This window comes from Anas acuta, chromosome 1, assembly GCF_963932015.1.
Source record: "Anas acuta chromosome 1, bAnaAcu1.1, whole genome shotgun sequence".
Lineage (NCBI taxonomy): Eukaryota > Metazoa > Chordata > Aves > Anseriformes > Anatidae > Anas > Anas acuta.
Window position 1 is genome coordinate 85,412,037 of NC_088979.1, and position 21,471 is coordinate 85,433,507.

A 21,471-nucleotide genomic window follows, 5' to 3' on the forward strand; every position below is an offset into this window, starting at 1 on the left:
AATCAGTAAGAACAGCCTTTATCAGTGTTACAATCTATGCTTCCTGTTGTAAAGAAGATAGGGAGATAAAGTTCAGCATCTGTAAATATGAAAAATAGTGTCCATGAAATTAATGAAGAGTTAGTTTTATGTAGTGTGGAATTACGTAAGCATAAAGCTCTTCTACTCAAAGATTAATGGAATTTGGCTTCATCATTTCTTATTTTATTGTAAACAAATGGCTCACACAACTCTACAATGTGTTTGGCCGAAATCTAATGAGAATTGGCCTACTTAATCCTTGTGGTCAGGATTCTATTTCATATAAGTAATTTTCTGTTTTATGGATAAATAAACGTATCTTTTCTAAAATAACCAAGAATTTAAGGTGCTCAACAGAAATGTGTTAAAGAGGTCAGGAAGTGGTCAAAAAATTGTACTTTGTAGTGTCTTCTTCAGGGAGCACATATTGTAGAATAATCTTGATTTTGTGTACATGCATGTGTTGTTTCTTTGTGTTGCCTTTTTGTCTTGAGTTACAAAGATCAAATGTATAGTTATGTGGCAGTAAACTTGATTAAAAGGTTTCTATTGAGGTAGAAGTGTGATGTTGAGTGAGAAAAAATGGATACTTGTCAGAATAAATGCCTTTACATTTTCCTAACTGTGTTTGTAGGAAATGCTACAGTAAGACTGTATTAGGACTGATAAAACGTCTTTGATTAATTTCATATTATTGTCATACCAGATGTAATATAGATAAAAGTAATTTTTTCTGTTAAATACAGAATAACAAATTTTGTAATGAATGATGGTCAGGAATCCCTCAGTAGGGTGCATGTGTATAACTTCTGTACTCTTGGCTTATCTTCACATAAGAAAAATGCATTCTTCCAGATTTAACATGGTTTTTAAATGAATCTACATAGGATTAGCCTGCTGAAGCATGATAGAGAACTTAAAAGTGAACCCTGTTGAGCAGTCTTTTCACTGTAGTTTCTTGTAGATTTCTATAATAAAATCAAAGTTAGCTCACAGTTAAAGGTGAGCTATAAATTATAAATTCATGTATATTCCAGGAAATGTTGTTAAATTAGCTTCCTGGTAGCTAAAAGGGTAAAATCTTTGAATTTTAATGAAGTTCTGTATTCAGAATGAGGATATGTAGTGCTAACCATCATTTTTTTTTTTTTTTGGGGGGGGAAGGGGGGGGGTTGGGGTATGTCTTTTCAAATATTTTGAAAAGCTGATGAGTTCCAAGCTGAGAGATGCAAACATATAGGGAAATAAAGTAATTTATTTTTCACTTGTGCAATGCTGTTTGACTCTAAATAGGGAAGTATAGCTTTTAAATAGTTTAACATTTAAAGAAAAAAGAAAAACAGTACACTGAGCTTCTCTTGTACCTGAACAATATATATTGCCATTAATGGGTTACAGTGGAGTAAACATGTGCCTTAAGAAAATCTGTTAACTACCCTCTTACTCTGTACTAAAGAAAGATGACAGTAGTTTGTAAATTACAAGGTAATTCCTATAAACCAGTTGATTCAATTTCATTTGCCTCTTGAATGAAACGGAACACAGCTAGTTAGAGTATACCTTTTAATACTTTCCATGTGGAGCAATTCGTAAGAGTAGTTACTTGCTTGTGTGACACAACACTAGTATAAAACTGGAGTACCTTTATCTTCAGTAAGCTTGTTTTGTCTTGACAATAATAGAATATGACTTGAAATTTTATGATAAAGAACATTTAACTGATGGAAGTATCTTTCACCACAGCATATTACATTTAGAGAACACAACAGCTGGAGAATTTTTAAAGAAATTTTAAGACTTTAGCTGCTAAGACTTGAAACTGAGAGGTTTGCTATGCCATGTACGACAGCATGCTTCTGAGACACAAGAATGCTAATTACAAAGAATGGGCTGCTTTTCTGATGCCTTTTCTTTTTCTCCAGCTTAATCTGATCTGCCTGTCACAGCGCATATGTTTTACTCATATTTCATTCAATAATTTGTGGTTGACTGAAATAAAAGTTCAAAAAGACATTAATTATGCATTGGTACATTGTTTCAGTCATGAGGATTTTTACCAATTATAAAATCATTCTGGTTTCATATTTGAATTTTTCTGGCTTCAGTTCATATGTGTTGAATTTTGTTTTTGTCCATTATATCAAAGACATCTTAGTAGCCCAAATGTTTTCTTTATGAAGGAATTTTAGGTAGTATAACAATATTACCTACTCAAACAAACAAACAAACAAAGTTCCCTAGAAACTATGACCAATTAGGTTTTCTCTCACTGGAGCAATAATACTTATTATATGTATAAATGCCTGCATTTTATATTTTTCGTATTCATCCCTTGAGAACCATTTTAAGGAACTTTAGGACTGGAAATCATCTCGGAGTACAACTTAACCTACTGTGCTAAGGGTATATCAACTGTGACTGCGTGTACGTGACTTCTGAGCTGGCTATACTTTTTCTAGTGTCTTTAAATGTCTGTCACACAGCTTACCCAAGCTGTTCACCTGGCAAATGATTTCCAAGTGTAAGTCACATTTTACACCCACTTTAAATGTGCAGTGTTATCCTAAACCTAATAGTGAATACTATTTATACAAAGATACAGAAGGAAAAAAAAAAAAAAAAGTAAAAAAAAAAAAAAGATTTACTTTACTCCATCCTTATTTGTAACTTATCAATATTGGTGGCTTTTCTGCTGAATTTACAGAAGACATGCCTTTCCCTTCTGTTCTCTTTCCCATCCTATTCCTCATTAAATGGTTTATATTGTTGTGGTATGCATTCTTGGAGAGTAGTGGCAATTGTCCTAACACTCCAGGGAGCCCATGGGGAAGTTTTGGGAATCTGTTTTCCATGATCGCCTTTAGCAGCTTTATAGGCCAGCATAATAGGAATAAACATTAATCTTTCTATTCCTTATCTGAGACCTTATAGGTTCATCCACAGACAGCAAGTTGCAGGGGAAGCCTGTTGGACTTTCCAGTTTTTAGCTGAATAGGTAGACAAATAGTTAAATAAATAAATAAACAAACAAAAAACCTCAGTCAAAATAAAGCCGAATAGGGCAAATGAAGAAAAATCACCAGTGCTTTGTAAAAAATCTTAAAAATTTTGGGCCATTTTAAAATTTGAATAAAGTAAGTGAGAGCAGGGAAGGTTAGTGAGTAACTTGTTTATGTGAGTTGGATTAGGAAATTGACTGACATGGATATGTTTGGCATTGCTTCTTCTTGGGACTGTAGTCCAAGTTTTGCATGTATTAGCAGAGTGCCAGGAACTCTAGTTTTGTGTCAGCTAGAGATTTTGATCGTGCATGGGTGTATTTACTTGTGTAGTAGGTGGCTGGTATCTGGGTGATATACTGGCATATGCTCTGAGCTTATTCCCCATGCCAGTTTCCACAGGAAAAAAACTCCACGTGAACTAGATCAGACCTTGATTTCTGTCCCAGTGTGTACCAACAGGTCTGTATCTAGCCAATAGAAGTTTCTAATAGAAGCAAGCTAATTTCATGAAATGTATATGTCATGGATAAGTGCAGAAAACAATACAACTGTAAACAAAAAAGCCACTGTTGAAGGTGAATAGCCATATTTGCCATATTTACATTTTATCACCCAGCTGCAAGGGAGAAGGGAGGGCTGTGATGTCATCACATTAGGGTATTGAGATTTGATGAAGAACATTGAGAACATTCTGAATTAAGGGGTATTTTCTATTTTGCAAATCTTCTAGGTCTAGAAGATCTGCTGGATATATTTTTTTAGCTGTTACTTGAAAGACGGAAATAAGAAAGTGTCTTTATAGAGTAAAGCTGGCTGAAAAATGTTGCTAAGACATCATACCAGGCTGATAGTAATAGCATGGGAGACAGCTTCAAAAATGGAAGCTGGCAACAGCACTGGTCATCCATTTATTTGAAATAAGCTGTTTGTGGTGGTAAAAATTCTCTTCTTACACTTTTGAAGAAAAGTTAGGGAAAGGGATTATCAATCATTGGACAGTGATGTCAAAGTTGCCACCATAAAGTGGTGACATTCTTCTGAGAACACAGTTTTGAAGGGAGAAGAAAAAAAAGAGTGGTTCTGGCCACTCTAAGGCATCTGCCTTAGAAGAGAGAAGACATTTTCGGAGCTTTGTTTCCTGGTGGTCACAGCTAATTCCTAGGGCCAAAATGTGATCCTCATTTTACTTTTTACAAAATTGTTCTCACTGCTGTTTCCATAGTTTCCCAAGTAACAAGAGCCTTTGGAGTTACAGTCATTATCTAGTTTAGGACAATACTAAAGAAAAGGAACTGTGCCCGAGATTGTAGATTTCCCTCTTGTAGAATTCCAGTATTCATCAATCCTGCCTATGTGTATATTAAACCAACAATTTTGAATTCTTTCAATATTAAGTATATTATTATGTATGAACATATTATAATTTCATTTTAAATTGCAGCATTTTGAAGTGTACCACTTTCATACATCAGCTCTGAAGAAGGAGCACAAACTGATATAATCTTTTAACCTCACGTTAGTACTGTCCCTCTCTATGAAATAGGTTTGCTACAAGAGATATGATATTTGTAGCCAACTGTAAATTTATAAAGGTTTCTCTAAGCAACTTATAAGTATATTTATGTACATATAGATGTATATTATGTCCTGTACAAACATGATTAGTGTTTGAGGACCAAATATTATTTCAAGCAATGTTGCATTACAATAAACGAACATTCATTGACATGCTAAGGTTACTCAAATATGTTCATTTGCATAAAATAGCATTCTAGAGCACAGTTTGTCTTGCCATGGAATGCAAAAACATTTTTAAAAGCTATACATAATATTTACGTTTACAAAAAAAGTAGAGCCCTTAGGTGTGAAAACTGGGATGAACTCAAGCCCAGAGGTGACAACTTTAAATTAATTACTTCCTTGGAAGAAGAAAACATAGATGTATTGCCTTTCCAAGGATGAGCTATTCCACACATAGTAAAAATGAATATTAGTGTCTGCCTTTTTGCATCATTTTGAGCTTCTAGCATAATAGGTTGCAACATTCTCATAATGTGTTAGTGTTAGTTTTCTTCTTCAATTAGCTTCACACTTTTTACACATGAAAACTAAATCTGAGATATGTAGAGAAGAAATGTTAGGTCTCTTTAGTATAACTCTTAGATTTCTAAGGCCCATCAAACTTGAAAAATGAACAATATAAATAATCAAATCAGATTAATAGCTTGATATGTTTGAAATTAATTTATATTAAAAAAATCTTTATTCTACATCTAATAAGAGAACTAAATAAATAGGACATGTATTTCTAGCTGATCTTGTTTCATGAGCAACAACTCTTGTCTTTTAGAGATGACTCCAGGGTGGTTACTCATATGTGTTTGAACATGGGCAGAAAGAAGTCTAAATTTTCATATTTCCTGTCCTAGCAGTAGTCATTTTCATATTGAAAATGATTACCTATTTATATAATGTAGGGGGATTAAGTAAAATGTCTTTTTTATTTATATTTATATATTTATATTTTATGTTCTATAAAGTACAGTTTTATACTATAAGAGCAATATTTAGGGTATCCACCTAAATCTCAGAATCATTCAGGTTGGAAAGAACCTCTAAGATCAACTAGTCCAACCTTTAACCTAGTACTAAGAAATCCACCACTAAACCATGCTATGAACTTCTACATCTGCACATTTCTCGAAAGTCTTCATGGATGGTGGCTCAACCACTGTCCTGGGCAGCCAATTCCAATGCCACAGAGCCCTTTCAAAGTATGAATTTCTTCTAAAATACAACCTAAACTTCCCCTGGTGCAACTTGAGGACATTTCCCCTCATCTTATCACTTGATGCTTAGGAGACGGGCCTGATCCCCACACTCGCCTCCTCTAAGGTAATTGTAGAGTACATTGAGGCTTCTTTTCTCCAAGCTAAACAACCAGAGCTCCCTCAACAGCTTGTAAGTCTTGTTCTCTAGACCCCTCACCAGCTTTATTGCCCTTCTTTAGACACATCCCAGCACCTCAATGTCCTTGTAATGAGGGGCCCAAGAATTTATATAACTAATAGCCTTGAAAATATTGTGCAGTACCAAGAAATCAAGCTATTTTATTCCCTTGCCTGTTATTGCTAAAAAACATATCCTGAAAGACACATCTAAGAGCATTGTTAAAGATTTACTTAAGGATAGAATTGAATCAAATTAATTCCTTTCATTGCTACTACTAGTTCTGCAAATGTTAGGTAAAAATGCTGTGGAAGAGCACACGCTGAAATTGAATATCACTTCATCTTTTTGTTTAAATAATGCCAATATGAAAAGTCTGTAAAACTGAGGTAGGGCATTTGAAATAAATTCATTTTATTTAGCAGTACAGTTCCGCTTGTCCCCTTCCATCAATAGCTACCCTTTCAAAACACCCCCAAAACTTATTTCCAAGAGACTAAGACAAATCTTTCTTCATCATCAGGGATATGCAATTCAGTTAAATGATAGGCAGCTATGTCCTAATCAGGAGAGAAGAATCTTTTTTATTTTGAAGCCAAAATATAACTTCTGATGCTTGGCAGCAGATTTAGTGGGTGGTGTAGCAGACATGGGATGAAAAGTAATTTTAAGGAAAGGACAAGGCAAGGGGACAGAGAACAGAAATTTCAGTTTGTGGCTGACAAGATATTAATATATTCTCATCCAAGTGAGCAGAGAAAAGTATATTTTGAGTGTAAGGAAGGGGCTTTCACAACTGGCAGCTCTTGAGGACATGATACAAAGTATAAGATTAAAAGGGAATAGCTTGCAACACTGGTTTGTTAAGCAGAATTTTAAAGCCTTTTAAATATTGCATAAGAAAATTACACACACAAGAGAAGCAACTTCTTTACATCACTGAGTAGAAGTAGGACAAGATACATAACTGACTGGATTACAAAAGAATAATCAAGTCTGGAAGAAAAACTGATTATTTTGGCATATCGTGTAAGCTGGAAGGAGACCTGGAGGACACCTGTGAAAAGCTCAAGTGTAATTTTCATGTACATTATAATTTAATAATTCTGCTATTAAATACAGATATTTCTATTTCAAACAAACAAACGAGCAAACAAACAAAGAAAACTACTAGAGATAAATATTAGTCTAAGAAATGGTTTTGTTGTTATTAAGGAATGGATACAAAGAAAATATATTTTTTTTCTTTAAGTTCTGTGCGACTACATGTAATAGAAAGTACACAGCTTCCCATACTTCCAATGCTTCCATATGCAGAAAAAAAAATAATCAAGAAAAGCTCAAAAAAAATAATTTACAGTGATTCTGTTTGAATTTACAATAGCTGGCATGAAGGATGCTGGTCCTAACTAATGGTCCTAACCATTAATGAGAGATGCTTGACCATAACTGTCAAGAGTTAAGAGAATCAAGAGAAGACAGTGGACATTAAATGTTTATATAAATGCATTTGTATGTTCAGAAGATTTCTGCTTAGTCCTATTTGTTGCTGGCAATTTCCCTCTGAAGTGCTGAACAAACTTATTTTTTTTTTTTGTTTCATGAGATCTGACAAGATCATGACCTGATGGTTGCATGAAGCAGGCTAAGGGTTTTTCTGTCAATGAAACCACAGAATTAGATGATAAAGAAATACAGGCCTGAAGTCAAACCAGATTTATCTGCTAACAAAAGTGATGTGCTCTGGCCCTGAGAAAAGACTTCAAATGCATTAAAATTATCAATGCAAGTTAAGAAATGTAGTTGTGTAAAGTAGGTGCGTATATATACACTCATGTTTGCAGTGGTCTTCTTTGTTTTGAGTCATTGGCAGAGTTGTAATGATGTCACATTATGAATTGAGATGTCTTACGTGAGGGAAAAGATATCATCTTGGAATATTTTTGTGTTACAATAAACATTTTCTGGGATAGAGAGCAGAAGTACCTATTTCTAGTGCCTGTTTTTAAATGTGTGTAGAAAACAGAAACAGATATAATGTCCTGTGAGTATTTTCTGTTTGGCAGTTCTGATATTTATAAGAATGTTGTTTAAAAATTCAGACATGGAAAAAGGCACACTTAAAAGCCACAGTGTAAAAACAAAGCAACAGAAACAAAAACAAAACCGCAATGCACACAAAAGCAACAGTTGTAATCAACATCAGATTCCAAAAAGACTGTCTGGATAACTGCAAATTTACATTTTTACTTTGCTACCTGCAATTATATCTAATGTATTCGTTTATACTTCTCCCTTTTGAAAAGGGTAACGTCAAGATGTGTGGGAAGAGATGGTTAGGCCATTAAAGGCTTAACAGAATGCAAATAGAACTTGCCATGACAATAAATGTTGTCATGCCAAATTTCTTGTCAACATAAAATTCCGAAATATTTGACCTGATTTCATCTACCTTGGGAGTGGTACCAGATTAAATGAAAGATGTCTGAATTTGTTTCCTAACTAATGTTTGAAGATTGCCCTTTTTAGTGCTGGCTCTTGCAGTCTAGTGACTTTTAACTTTAGATATTTTAAGAAGACATCATTTTACATTGCCATAAGCTCTGGCCTGTTAGTTTAGGTGACATAAATGGTGTGCTAAATTGCAATCTCATGATAGGTTCTCTGCATTCAAACACAGGGATTCCGTTAGGGTAGCAAATTCATTGTCAGTGATCAGCAAAATCTACAAATATGTGGTAAATGTTATTTACACACTGCTAGCAGGGTGGGAACGGGGGTATGGGGAAAGGAGATGACTGTCAGTAACCTTGCTAACCAGCTTCTGAGAGTGACTGATGAAGTCTTAGTTTAATCATTCCCGTCCATTGATAGCAAAGTTACCAGGTTCAGTTTTCATCAGATCAACAAGTTAGCAGCACAGCCAAACTGTCTAAAAAAAGAAGTTTATGCTCTTACTCTGTTCTATTTTTTCCCTATTTGTAATAGAAAATAAATAAAAAGGCCTATTTCCAGCCACTTTCACGTTGCACCATTTCTGGCATTTATGAAGACTCATCTGCTTCTATTGATTGATGCAAAAGTCTGAATTCTAAGAAATAAACCTTACTGCATCTGTTCACTGAAGCATTTGACAGGTGCAAGAGTACCAGAAATGGGCTTGGACTAAGCAAGCACCACTCAGGGGTCAGAAAAACATGTGAGGAAAGAGGTGAATAAATCATCTCCTTTTCAGCATGAGAGATATTTCCATCATTGCCCATGATGTTTCAACCTTGTTTTCCAAGGTCTACTCCCTGGTAAATAAAAATCTTAGGGGAAAAACAAACAAACAGAAGAAAGAATGAAAGAGAAGAAAAAAGGTAAGAAATGCCAAAGCCCCTAACGTTCTGCTCTATACATTAGCAAATTAAATTATAACAGTAGGCTTATTTTCAGTTATGCAAATTCATCACGTTTGAAACAGAAACACCATTCTACAAGTTAAAGAAAGTTCAAGAACCGTTGTTGTGACTTTAATCTGCTTATGTATATTTTTTTTTTCAGAGAGCTAATGCTTTTGAAGATTTGATAACTTTTGAAGTGACTTCTGAGTATCCCCGAGGTTAAGAACTAGGTTCTATCTTGTAGATTTCCTTGGCAAGAGAATAAATTCACAGTAAAATTAGGCTGTAATACCTTGAGAATGAGAATACTTGAAATAAATTGTCTTTGTGCTAACCATCCAAATACATTATATGGATAAAGACCTGAGGTGAGACTCATCTATAAAGTCACTATTTCTTATCAGGGTTAAGGCTTAGAGGGAACAAAGCCCCAGGCTTTATATTTTTGACAGTGCAAATGAATAACCAAAGCAACCATTCATCCATGTTTTTACTGAGTATAAGCTGACAGAATATCAAAACTTATACAACTTCAAGGAGTAATATTAAACATTACTTCTAGGAATATATGTTTAGTAAAGAGTTCAGCTGAAAAAATACACTGAAAGATCCTCCTTGAGCAGAGAATTGCCAGGTTCATTTGCTAAGAAAAGTGTTTAAATAAAACATTTCATTTAGGGAACTGCCTGTTGAAGGTGTTATGTAAATAGTAGTATGACCTAAACTATCTAAAAATATGTAATGCCATTTAAATATGTGCACAAGATATTCCCTACCAAATAAGATAACTTTTTCACAGAAAGGTAAACCCTCAGCTATGTAGTTCATTTTGGGTTTCAAGAAAAAAAGCTTGATTTCCTAAAACTGTTATGAGGCAAAAGAGAAATGGATCTAAACATTCAAAGGGATAAAAATGTAAATAGGAATTAAGATTTTCTTACAAAAAAAAAAAAAAAAGGCACCCTTATAGATCAAAATACTTGATGTCAAAACAATAAACAAAGTAACTTGACCTAAAAGCTTTGCTTGTGGTGTCAGAGTCAGGAATTAGAGTATTTAAGCAATCTGTATGAAGAACCAATGAATTTTTATGTAAAAGACAGAAGAAAAATGCAAGTAGACTGTAACTTCTACATTATGGTAACTATGAAGTACAGAAAATTGATTTAGGAAAGTTAAGATTGCAAAGGAAAAATCTGTTGTCAAAAACACTAAAGAAAGCTTTAAGTCTATATGGAAAAAGAGCTCTCAGGAGAAATATAAATGTGTAAGTTGCTGGAAGAGAATACTGCAATGACAAGTAAAAGTTCCACAAACCTACTGGTTATACATTAGGAAAACTAATACTTTAATAATACTACTAACTAATAATTAATTAAACTAATACTTAATACTTTCCCATATTAAGCATGTTGGAGACATGCTTCCAGTTGATCATTTTCTTAGAGATGCGGAATGATACTAAAAAATATGTGTCCTAGGGATAAAAAGTAATTAAGCAATTCTAATACTAAAAGCAGGCATTTTCACCTCATTCTGTTTCTCTCTTCATGGTGAGAACTAGCCATTTCTTCCTGTGCTTTGGTTTCTGTGTCTCAGTCCAGTCTTTTAACTTTCCCTATTAGGCAGCTTAAATTCCCAAGAAGCCTTTGAGAAGAGATCTTAGATTTTTTGAAAACTAGTGTACTACATGAACCAGATGTACTTTGTTCATATACCTGTTGACTTGGTCAGAGAATTCAAATAGGTTTGTGTGTTGGGCCTTCTTTTCCTTTTTGTGGTTCTTAATAATTTTCCTTAGAATAGATAAATAAACTCACCATCTGTAATTTCTCAGCTCATCCCAGAGACCTGTCTAAAAATTGGCAGCACATTCTTTGCCTTTTCATTTCTTTGTAGCTGAAAGTTACAAAGAATCTAAGCAACGGGTCATGCACTGGTATGAAAGCTACCATGCTTTCATGCATGAGTTCCTTTTGAAATCTGGGGCAGAGACACTCTTGCCTATGCGATTTGTTCTTTCTTTATCAGTCTGCTCCAAAAACTTCCTGCCAACACCTCCATTTGAGAGACTCCCTTTGACTGTTCCCCTCAGGACAAGCTCTGTTGTGGATATAGGAAGCCCCCTAAACTCCACTCCAGTGAGCTCTACTGCAAAGAATTAATTCAGCTTTTTTACTGTAGCCTTATCTTACTTTAGCACTCTTTTTCCACCCTGATCATTCATCAGCCCTTCTGAGTCTGGCAGGCTACCAGTTTCAGATCTGTTTGACAAGATTTTACTAGTAGTTTTTAAAGTCTTAATCAAGCTGTCACTCAATAATTATTTATTTATTTTTTCTTTGCACGAGTGTTTTTGAAGGTTTGGGGGCAGGGATGTGGCCTTACTAATTTTCTGCTTAAATAACAATTCATGGTCTTTTCTATTTCTCTTGTATAGGACATTCACTCTTGAAAGAAGTGTTGGTTTATATTAGTAATTATTTGTGCTGCTGTTTAATCGGTTACTATTTCCATCCTTTTAAGTTTTGTTGTTGTTTGTTTTGTTTTGCTTTTAATACTCCATAAATTTAAGGTTCGGCTTCTAATATAGTATATTTTAGATTGAGATTTTTTGATATTTGGAATATATTTGTTTTTGGTCACTACTTTTAATTCATTGGTTTTCAATCATTCTTCTTATTATTTTTTTCTTTCTGAAATGAAATGTAGGGGATTAATCTTTCTATTTCTTTTCTCTCTTTCTCTCTTTCTCTCTTTTCATTTTCTTTCTTTTCTTCCCTTTCTTTCTGTTTCTTTCTTTCTTCTCTTTATTTTCTTTCTTCTTCTTATTGTCCCTACAATGATATTCAATTCGATGTCATCCTGGTACTTAATACAAAGTTGCTGTTCAATGATAACATCTTAAACTAGACTTCGAATATTTTTCAGATTTAAATAAAGAATACGTTGATTCAGTTATGTCACCTTGTAACATTTACTCAGGTCTACAGGTAATAACTGTAGTTCCTTATTAACACATTTTCTAGTCTTAGAGATCCTCTAGATTATGTCACTATACTACAGTATAATGTTCTGTAGTCATTGTTACCATCCTCAGTAATATGGTCCTTCCTTTCTCGATAAGGAAACTTAACCTGCAGGAATTTGGAGATGTATGTGATGTCTATTTATTGTAAACCATTTAAATTGTGCTGTTCTTCAGCTTATATTATCTGTCATTCAGATAGTTTTATTGCCTATCATTACCTTTTTTCTTACTGATTACGTCCTTTCCACAAAGTTTCTCATTAGGAGCTAAGTCAATATCGTAATTTAAATTCCTGTATTCCAGCTCACACATTGTACTTTCAGACTTATGTTTGTATAGAAGCACATATCACAGAATCATAGAATATCCTGAGTTGGAAGGGACCCATTGACACAGTCAATGATCAATGAAGGATCATTGAGTCCAACTCCTGGCTCTGCACAGGACCACCCAAAAATCAGACCATGTGTCTGAGAGCCTTGTCCAAAGGCTTCTTGAACTCTGTCAGGCTCAGTGCCGTGACCACTGCCCTGGGGAGCCTGTCCCAGTGCCCGACCACCCTCTGGGTGCAGAGCCTTTCTCTAACCCCCAGCCTGACCCTCCCCTGTCCCAGCTCCATGCCATTCCCTCGGGTCCTGTCGCTGTCCCCAGAGAGCAGAGCTCAGCGCCTGCCCCTCCGCTTCCCTCGTGAGGGAGCTGCAGGCTGCCATGAGGCCTCCCCTCAGCCTGCTCTGCTCGGGGCTGAACAAACCAAGGGACCTCAGCCGCTCCTCATACGTCTTGCCCTCTAGGCCCTTCACCATTCTTGTAGCCCTTCTTTGGGCACTCTCTAATAGCTTTATTTCCTTATAGTGTGGTGCCCAAACCTGCACACAGTACTCGAGGTAAGGCCTCAGGTAACGATTTGGTTATTTGCCTTTATAAACCTTGTGTAAATGGAACTTTACTGTTGACATTTTCTTTTGTCGTTTTCTACCTGAATTTTATAGGCTTTTGTTGTATCCTACAATTTGACTGCATTGTTAAGCAATGTGATATCCCAAGCTGTGGGGTAATTGTTTGTTTGTTTGTTTTGTCTTTAATTGAAAACTTTTATTTTAGGTTCCAGGTGACAAGTTCTGCTTTGCTATAGGGGGATCTTCCCTTCTTGCATAACTCATCTCTGTTCTACACACACACACACACACACACACACACACACACACACACAGACAGACAGACACAGACACACACAGACACACACACACAGACACACACACAGACACAGACACACACACAGACACACACACAGACACACACACAGACACAGACAGACACAGACAGACACAGACACACACACACAGACACACAGACACACAGACACACAGACACAGACACACAGACACAGACACACACACAGACACACACACAGACACACACACACACAGACACACACACACACAGACACACACACAGACACACACACAGACACACACACAGACACACACACAGACACACACAGACACACACACACACACACACACACAGACACAGACACAGACACACACAGACACACACAGACACACACAGACACACAGACACACACACACACACACACACACACACACACACACACACACACACACACGTATTTTATATATATATATATATATATATATATAAAAGTGACTAAACTCAGAGTCATGTGCATACCAGAATCCTTTAAGGGATATTCAAAGGGTGTCTTTATCTCATTGATATTAATTTTTATAGACCTTGAAATACTGAATCATAGAATCATAAAGGTTGGAAAAGACCTCCAAGATCATCTGGTCCAACCATTGCCCTACCACCAATGTCACCCACTAAACCATGTCCCTCCCTGTCCAACCTTTCCTTAAACACCTCTAGGGACGGTGACACCACCACGTCCCTGGGCAACCCATTCTAATGCCTGACTGCTCTTTCTGAGAAGAAATGTCTCCTAATTTCCAACCTGAACCTCCCCTGGCACAACTTGAGGTCATTCCCTCTAGTCCTATCACTAATTACCTGTGAGAAGAGGCCGACCACCAGCTCCCCACACCTTCCTTTCAGGTAGCTGTAGAAACCAGTAAGGTCTCCCCTGAGCCTCCTCTTCTACAGAATAAACAACCCCAGTTCACTCAGCCACTCCTCATAGGACTTGTGTTCTGGGCCCTTCACCAGTTTCGTAGCCCTTCTCTGGACACGTTCCAGGGCCTTGATGTCCTTCTTGTACTGAGGAGCCCAAAGGCCGTTCTACAGACTGGAAAACTACAATTCAAAACAGTATTCAAAAACAATAAATTGTATACTTGTCAAATTAGCCTGAATAAAAGAATGGATAAGTTAATTTAGGATAGATAAATTAGAATGGATAAGTTAATATAAGTTAATATATCCAGTGAAGATTTAAGGACATTAATGAAATTAAAGCCAAACAGATGCAGTTTTGATAGAAATAGGTATAAAAATGAAGTCACATATGGAGAATAAGGAACTGCAACAAGGAACGCAGTGTCTTTGAGAAGAGCTGGGGTCATAGCATAAAAGAAAAGCAGTTGGAGCTCCCCAAACAAATGTCGTGGTAAAACAACTGCTAGTGTATACTCTCTAGTGTATACATGTAATTCATAGAAGTGTGCATAGAAGGATGGAGGTTAATTTAATTTCATATAGTATACAGACAAACTGGAATACTGCAAGCAGTTCTTGTCTATGCATTTGTAAAAGGTGCTGAACAACATTTTATGCTTGCAAAAAATAACCACGGGAAATATTTGTGTTGTGAAGATTGTGCCATATGATGAGAGACTTTGGGCTCAATCTCTTTTGCTTATCTGAACAAGATCAAAGGACTAATTTTATTAACATTCATGAGTATGTTCTAAACACAGGAAAATCATAACTGCTTAATGTTTAGTCTATGAAACCTATCAGAGAAAAGACATTACAACATCTTTTGTTTGGAAGTTGAATGGTTGAATGAAATTGACTGCTGGTGATTATCTTCAAATTGAGACTTGAGGTCTGTCTGGGAGATATGCTTTAGCAAAACCCATATTACTTGACTGAAAATTTACATAACAATTCTGTGTAACTGAACAGAATTTAAGTTCTGTAATATATAAAATATTGTATGAATTTATTCTTATTTCTTTTTCTTGATATAGTAAAAATATAAAAATATTTTCATTCTGATATGGACTGCCTTCAGTTCAAGGATCTGGTTATCTATGCCTCCTATGGTTACTGGTTGTAAACACTTCCCGGTCCTAGCCTTAATTGTAACATTCATGCACATTTCAATTCTTTAAAGGTTTCTTAGTCATCAGTATCAGGATAATTTAAAATCTATTGTTATAACTTCATGAGTGTGTACATGATATTAATAGTCTTCTGTGGCTTCATTATTTATCTCTGGATTTCAAAGGGGAGGAGGGAGATAAAAATTCCTGAATGGGGAGCACACAGCTTTCTTCTCTGAGCTTGTAGTCACTCAGTCTCATAGGACTTAACGCATCTCAGTTTTTGTATATATTATCAGAATTTCCCATCCCTCATTTTTGGACTAGGTAATACAAAGTACTGAAGGGAATTAAATCCTCTGTATTTATGGCCAGTTTATCTTGCAACTAAATATGGGATTAAATTTGTTTGTTTGTTTGTTTTTATCATTGTCTTTGTTGAAGGAAAAAAGTTATAAGTCTGAAACAATGTGCTATTCTGGGAAACAAATTTGCCAAAGAGCTGTTTTCTTTCGATTTGTATATATATTGATTTTGTTATTATTTTGAACCCTGACAAGAAAGGATTAGATAGGGAGGTTTGTTGACAGCAATTAAATCAGTTCATGATTTGCTTTGTCTCCACATGAACAATGATGAGCAGTTCTGATAAAAGTCAGAATATCTCATTGATTTGAATGCTGCTAGGAGTGATCACCTCAGGAGATGATTTTTAAAGCATTTTATTCTCTTATACATAGGAGGAAGTTCTTCAAACTGCAAAGTGTGGTTTTCCTTAAAGATTAACAGCATACCTGCAGCACCTGAAAGAACGATAGATGTAAAATGCAGAGCTCTGGTAAGATTAATTTAAATGCTTAATTTTGTTGTACTGCATTAGAAGAAAAACAAAAAATTGTATGGATTGGTTGCTATCACAGAGAACTAATCAGTTTTACTAAGTGACCGCACACAACCACTTTTTGCATAATAAAGCTCAGCAGTTACTAGGACCTCATTTAAGCTCACTGATATGAACTAAAATTAATGCTTGAAAAAAAATATGGTTTCTTTAATGCATTTGCATAATTATATTTTTCTTCTGCTAGGGTATACTTTTAATTTTGGATCTTAGATAAAACTGAATTCTATAAAATCTTCAAGCAGTTTACATACTGACCACAGCAGAATAAGTCTCTTTTGGTACCCTCCTTTCTTATGGATGAATGCTGTCATTTAGATTTCATTAATCATTGGAATGTACTTAATCATATTTTTATTGGTAGAGAAATGTATATTTTCATGCTCAAAAATATAATAGTAATTTTTGAAGGATAACTGCATAACAGAAATTGTGTGTTTTAAAGCACTTAAGTATATAAAGATAAAATAACTTTTTATTTTCAGAGCCTAACATTGTAGTTATATTCTTAAAATCGATATTTACCTTATCATCTAGAAGCTCTGCATTCTTCTTGAATTGTAGGCAGCTAAGAAGTACTAACTTTAGTGATGGATGCTGGTAACAAGTTATATAAATAGAAATGACTGGTAGAGTGTTTTCCTGCAGATTTTTTAAAATTATTTTTTAAAGATAAAAAAGAAAACTGTTGAAAGCACCAGGGTATTACCTCCTCCAGTAACAGATGCTGGGAAAGGAGTGGAGTCCCCTAGTTGATTTTGCATCTGTTTATGTGGTGAAAAACACAAAAGAAAGTTGGAAATACAAAAGCTACAATGAAAGAGTTTGTGATTTGAGACCTCTGAAAGAAAAATGTAGGTTTTTGTCATATAGGATCATGCTTTGTCTTGTATTGTTTTCTGATCTGAGACTAATGGTAAAAGGAAAAGCTAAATTTAAATTCTATTTTTAACTTCTATTGTATAATACATTATCAAGGTGCATTTTAACTCTGCCTCACAATTATGAATATAATTCAGAATGAAAACTTGAAAAAAAAACAAACAGTAAAATAAAACAATTTTTTTTACATTGGGTGGGGCACTGAGTTATTGACTCGAATGGGGAGATTTCCAGTGAAAATGAAGGCAGCAAAGAAGTAGCTATACCCCTTCAGATCTCTATGGGAGATCTAGTAAAATAACCCACTTCTCTTGATGAATTTTGAAGATGGCAGAAAGATTGTTGACTCATAATACACGTGGTTACTTTTACAGAGTGATCTGAATTGACTGGTTAAGTGCCAGGCAGTTCATTTTGGAGCAGGAGAGCTTTCTGTCTCTAATATAAGTGACTGGGATTATCATAGTTAATGCCTCACTTTAGAATGTTAGTGTGATGCTGAGAAAAAGAACAAATAGAGCCCGTGACTGCTAAAGAATGCTCAGATATGTGCAGAAAGCAAATAACATTGGTGCTACTGCTGTTAGAATATTATTCAGAGGTCTGATTCTCATAGGTTAAGAACTGCATTGAAAAACTGGAATAAAATCAAGGGAAACCCATTAAAAACATTGGGGACTGGAAAAGCAGACCTTGTCATATGAGTATTAAGTATCTCTAGGAGCTTAGCTTACAAAAAAAAAAAAAAAGAGAGAGAATGAACTCAATCATTTGCTAAATAATATTGAAAAGGGAGGGATAGTCTCAATTTTGCTGACCAACATGCATCATGAAGAGTTACTGGACAAAAATTTAAATCTGACAAATATTTAATCTTGAATAGTTTGCCCTAGTAATGAGAACAATAAAACATTGAAAGATCTTACTACTGCAATCATTAGACATTAAAAAGTCTTGTAAAGCTGAGGACTTGAAATTGCTTTAAAAGCTGATAAATCTGTAAAAGACATAAACACCTGGTACATCTGCTACATCAGCAAGTCAGATTTAATGAATACATTGATTTCTTTTTTACCCTGAGATCTGTCTTTTTCCTTCCTGACCCTTGGAAAGAAAAAGATTAGCAACATTAAATTTTAAATACTACTGACACTGCATTTGGACAACAGCTATAGCTGTATCTTGTAGTCAAATGTGATACAAACTCATCCTCGGCATGTCAGAAGTATTTTTCCTCACTTATTAAAATAATAATAATAAAATTCAATATATTGTCCATCCCTGAAACATCAGAAAATTGCCACAGCAGAGGAAAGTGGCAGGACAGGACAGTTTTCTGAAATGAGTGAGGTGTATATTAAGGTCTTGTTTGTCTCAATGGTAGACATTCCCCCTGTACTCGGCTCTGGTGAGGCCGCACCTCGAGTACTGTGTTCAGTTTTGGGCCCCTCGCTACAAGAAGGACATCGAGGTGCTTGAGCGGGTCCAAAGAAGGGCGACGAAGCTGGTGAGGGGCCTGGAGAGCAAGTCCTATGAGGAGCGGCTGAAGGAGCTGGGCTTGTTCAGCCTAGAGAAGAGGAGGCTCAGGGGTGACCTTATTGCTCTGTATAAGTACATTAAAGGAGGCTGTAGCGAGGTGGGGGTTGGCCTGTTCTCCCATGTGCCTGGTGACAGGACGAGGGGGAATGGGCTAAAGTTACGCCAGGGGAGTTTTAGGTTAGATGTTAGGAAGAATTTCTTTACTGAAAGGGTTGTTAGGTACTGGAACGGGCTGCCCAGGGAGGTGGTGGAGTCACCATCCCTGGAAGTCTTCAAAAGACGTTTAGATGTAGAGCTTAGGGATATGGTTTAGTGGGGACTGTTAGTGTTAGGTCAGAGGTTGGACTCGATGATCTTGAGGTCTCTTCCAACCTAGAAATTCTGTGATTCTGTGATTCTGTGATTCTGTGACATGCAGTAACAGCCTGCAGACTGGGAGGAAGTCCTCAGGGAGGTGAGGCTGGTGGGCATCCAGGGAAAAAAGGGCAGTATGGGATCCTCGTGACATGTGGAACCGTGAGTGTAATAGGCATTAGTAAGACTTCCATGACTTTATTTGCTTATTGAGTCCAGTTTCATGTTTGAGGTTTGGAAATGCTTTAGGCTAACACAGCCTATTGTACTTCATAAAAGAGCATCTATTTGAAATGTAATGCCGTAATGCCTGTGATAGTTCTTATTGTATGAAAAGGGGCGGCAACTTGTGTATTTGCCAGAGCTCAAGATGATTTCTCAACTGTTGATTCAACCCGTGGTGTGATTCAGTGCTTTGAAGGTTGATCCTGTGTTTGAATAATAAACACATTTTCATCTCTTTTTCTTCTTATATGCATTTCTTCAATTTTACTACCAAGGAAATGGTTTTGAAAAAGAAGAAATTGCCTCATCTTTGGGTCTTACTAGTGCTAATAATGTTGCATTCAGACTTTTTGGGACAGTAAACATCTGCCACTTCTCAGCTTTTCTCCCAGATCGTCAGTACTCAATGTATATCCTGTGTTTGAGAAATGCATGGTTCCACTAGTTTGCAAATATTGATTTTAAAATCAAATATTCATTTAAAATCCCTTCATGGTAATTCCAGATGTCTGTATTTGCAAGCAAAGGCTAGATCACAGTCTATTCCTTCTTTTTCATTGATCTTCAACTCTGTTTTATTTCTCATTTTTCTTACCAGTGTCTCTTTTTTCTTTTTCTCCCTTCCCTTCCCTTCCCTTCCCTTCCCTTCCCTTCCCTTCCCTTCCCTTCCCTTCCCTTCCCTTCCCTTCCCTTCCCTTCCCTTCCCTTCCCTTCCCTTCCCTTCCCTTCCCTTCCCTTCCCTTCCCTTCCCTTCCCTTCCCTTCCCTTCCCTTCCCTTCCCTTCCCTTCCCTTCCCTTCCCTTCCCTTCCCTTCCCTTCCCTTCCCTTCCCTTCCCTTCCCTTCCCTTCCCTTCCCTTCCCTTCCCTTCCCTTCCCTTCCCTTCCCTTCCCTTCCCTTCCCTTCCCTTCCCTTCCCTTCCCTTCCCTTCCCTTCCCTTCCCTTCCCTTCCCTTCCCCTCTCCTTTCCCCTCTCCTTTCCCCTCTCCTTTCCCCTCTCCTTTCCCCTCTCCTTTCCCCTCTCCTTTCCCCTCTCCTTTCCCCTCTCCTTTCCCCTCTCCTTTCCCCTCTCCTTTCCCCTCTCCTTTCCCCTCTCCTTTCCCCTCTCCCTTCCCCTCTCCCTTCCCCTCTCCCTTCCCCTCTCCCTTCCCCTCTCCCTTCCCCTCTCCCTTCCCCTCTCCCTTCCCCTCTCCTTTCCCTTTCCCCTCCCCATCCCCTTTCCTATTTTTCCTTTTTCCCTTTCATCTTCCCTCTCCTCTCTTTTCTGCTTCTTATTTTTAATTTGCCAACCTAGGCAGTTCAATACACAATTTTAGATTATATATAAAATCAGTCTATAATGAATGGGATACATTATAAAACATAGTAGTCACATACAAACAACACTTGTACTTTCTGGGGAGACACAACACTTTGAAGTCTATACAACAGATGACAATCAGTCTTGTAAATTCAGACCTTCATATAATTCCTGAATAACACGGAACTGTCCCAGCCTTAGTATTTGTCTTTTAGGTAATTATAGGGAAAGTCATGGGTTGTTCTCCTCCCTTTTTTTTTTTGTGTGTGTGTGTTTTTGTTTTTTTTTTTCCTTGAATTCTAAAACTCTGTCTGTCAATTCACCAGACTCTCTGAAAATTCTAGGCTGAATCCATAGGGAATTCTGTAAGTGCAGGTAAGACCAAGGTCTGAACCTATGGATTTGTCTCCAGGTGTTGTCAGAAATAGAAAAAAAAAAACAACACAAGACTATGTATATATAGTATAATACTTTCATGGCTTTTAAGGGTTTTCAGTTCAGGGTCTTTGCTGAGCTGCCTGGTGTATCCTTAAATTTATAAATATGTGTTAATATTTTCTTTTGACTTTGAATTTGAAGTGTTCACTGACCATAGTGAGGTGCCATCACCTTCTCAATGTGACCATTGAGAGGAGT

At 36.4% G+C, this 21,471-nt stretch overlaps 1 protein-coding gene across 1 annotated transcript in view; it reads left to right on the plus strand.

The window, feature by feature from the left end:
* CFAP47 (cilia and flagella associated protein 47) overlaps nucleotides 1-21,471 on the plus strand; it is a 296,518-nt gene that overhangs the window by 162,696 nt on the left and 112,351 nt on the right. Inside the window, exon 51 of the mRNA XM_068686651.1 lies at nucleotides 16,378-16,475. Within this exon, the coding sequence (XP_068542752.1) occupies nucleotides 16,378-16,475 (98 nt within the window). The remainder of the gene's footprint in view (nucleotides 1-16,377; nucleotides 16,476-21,471) is intronic.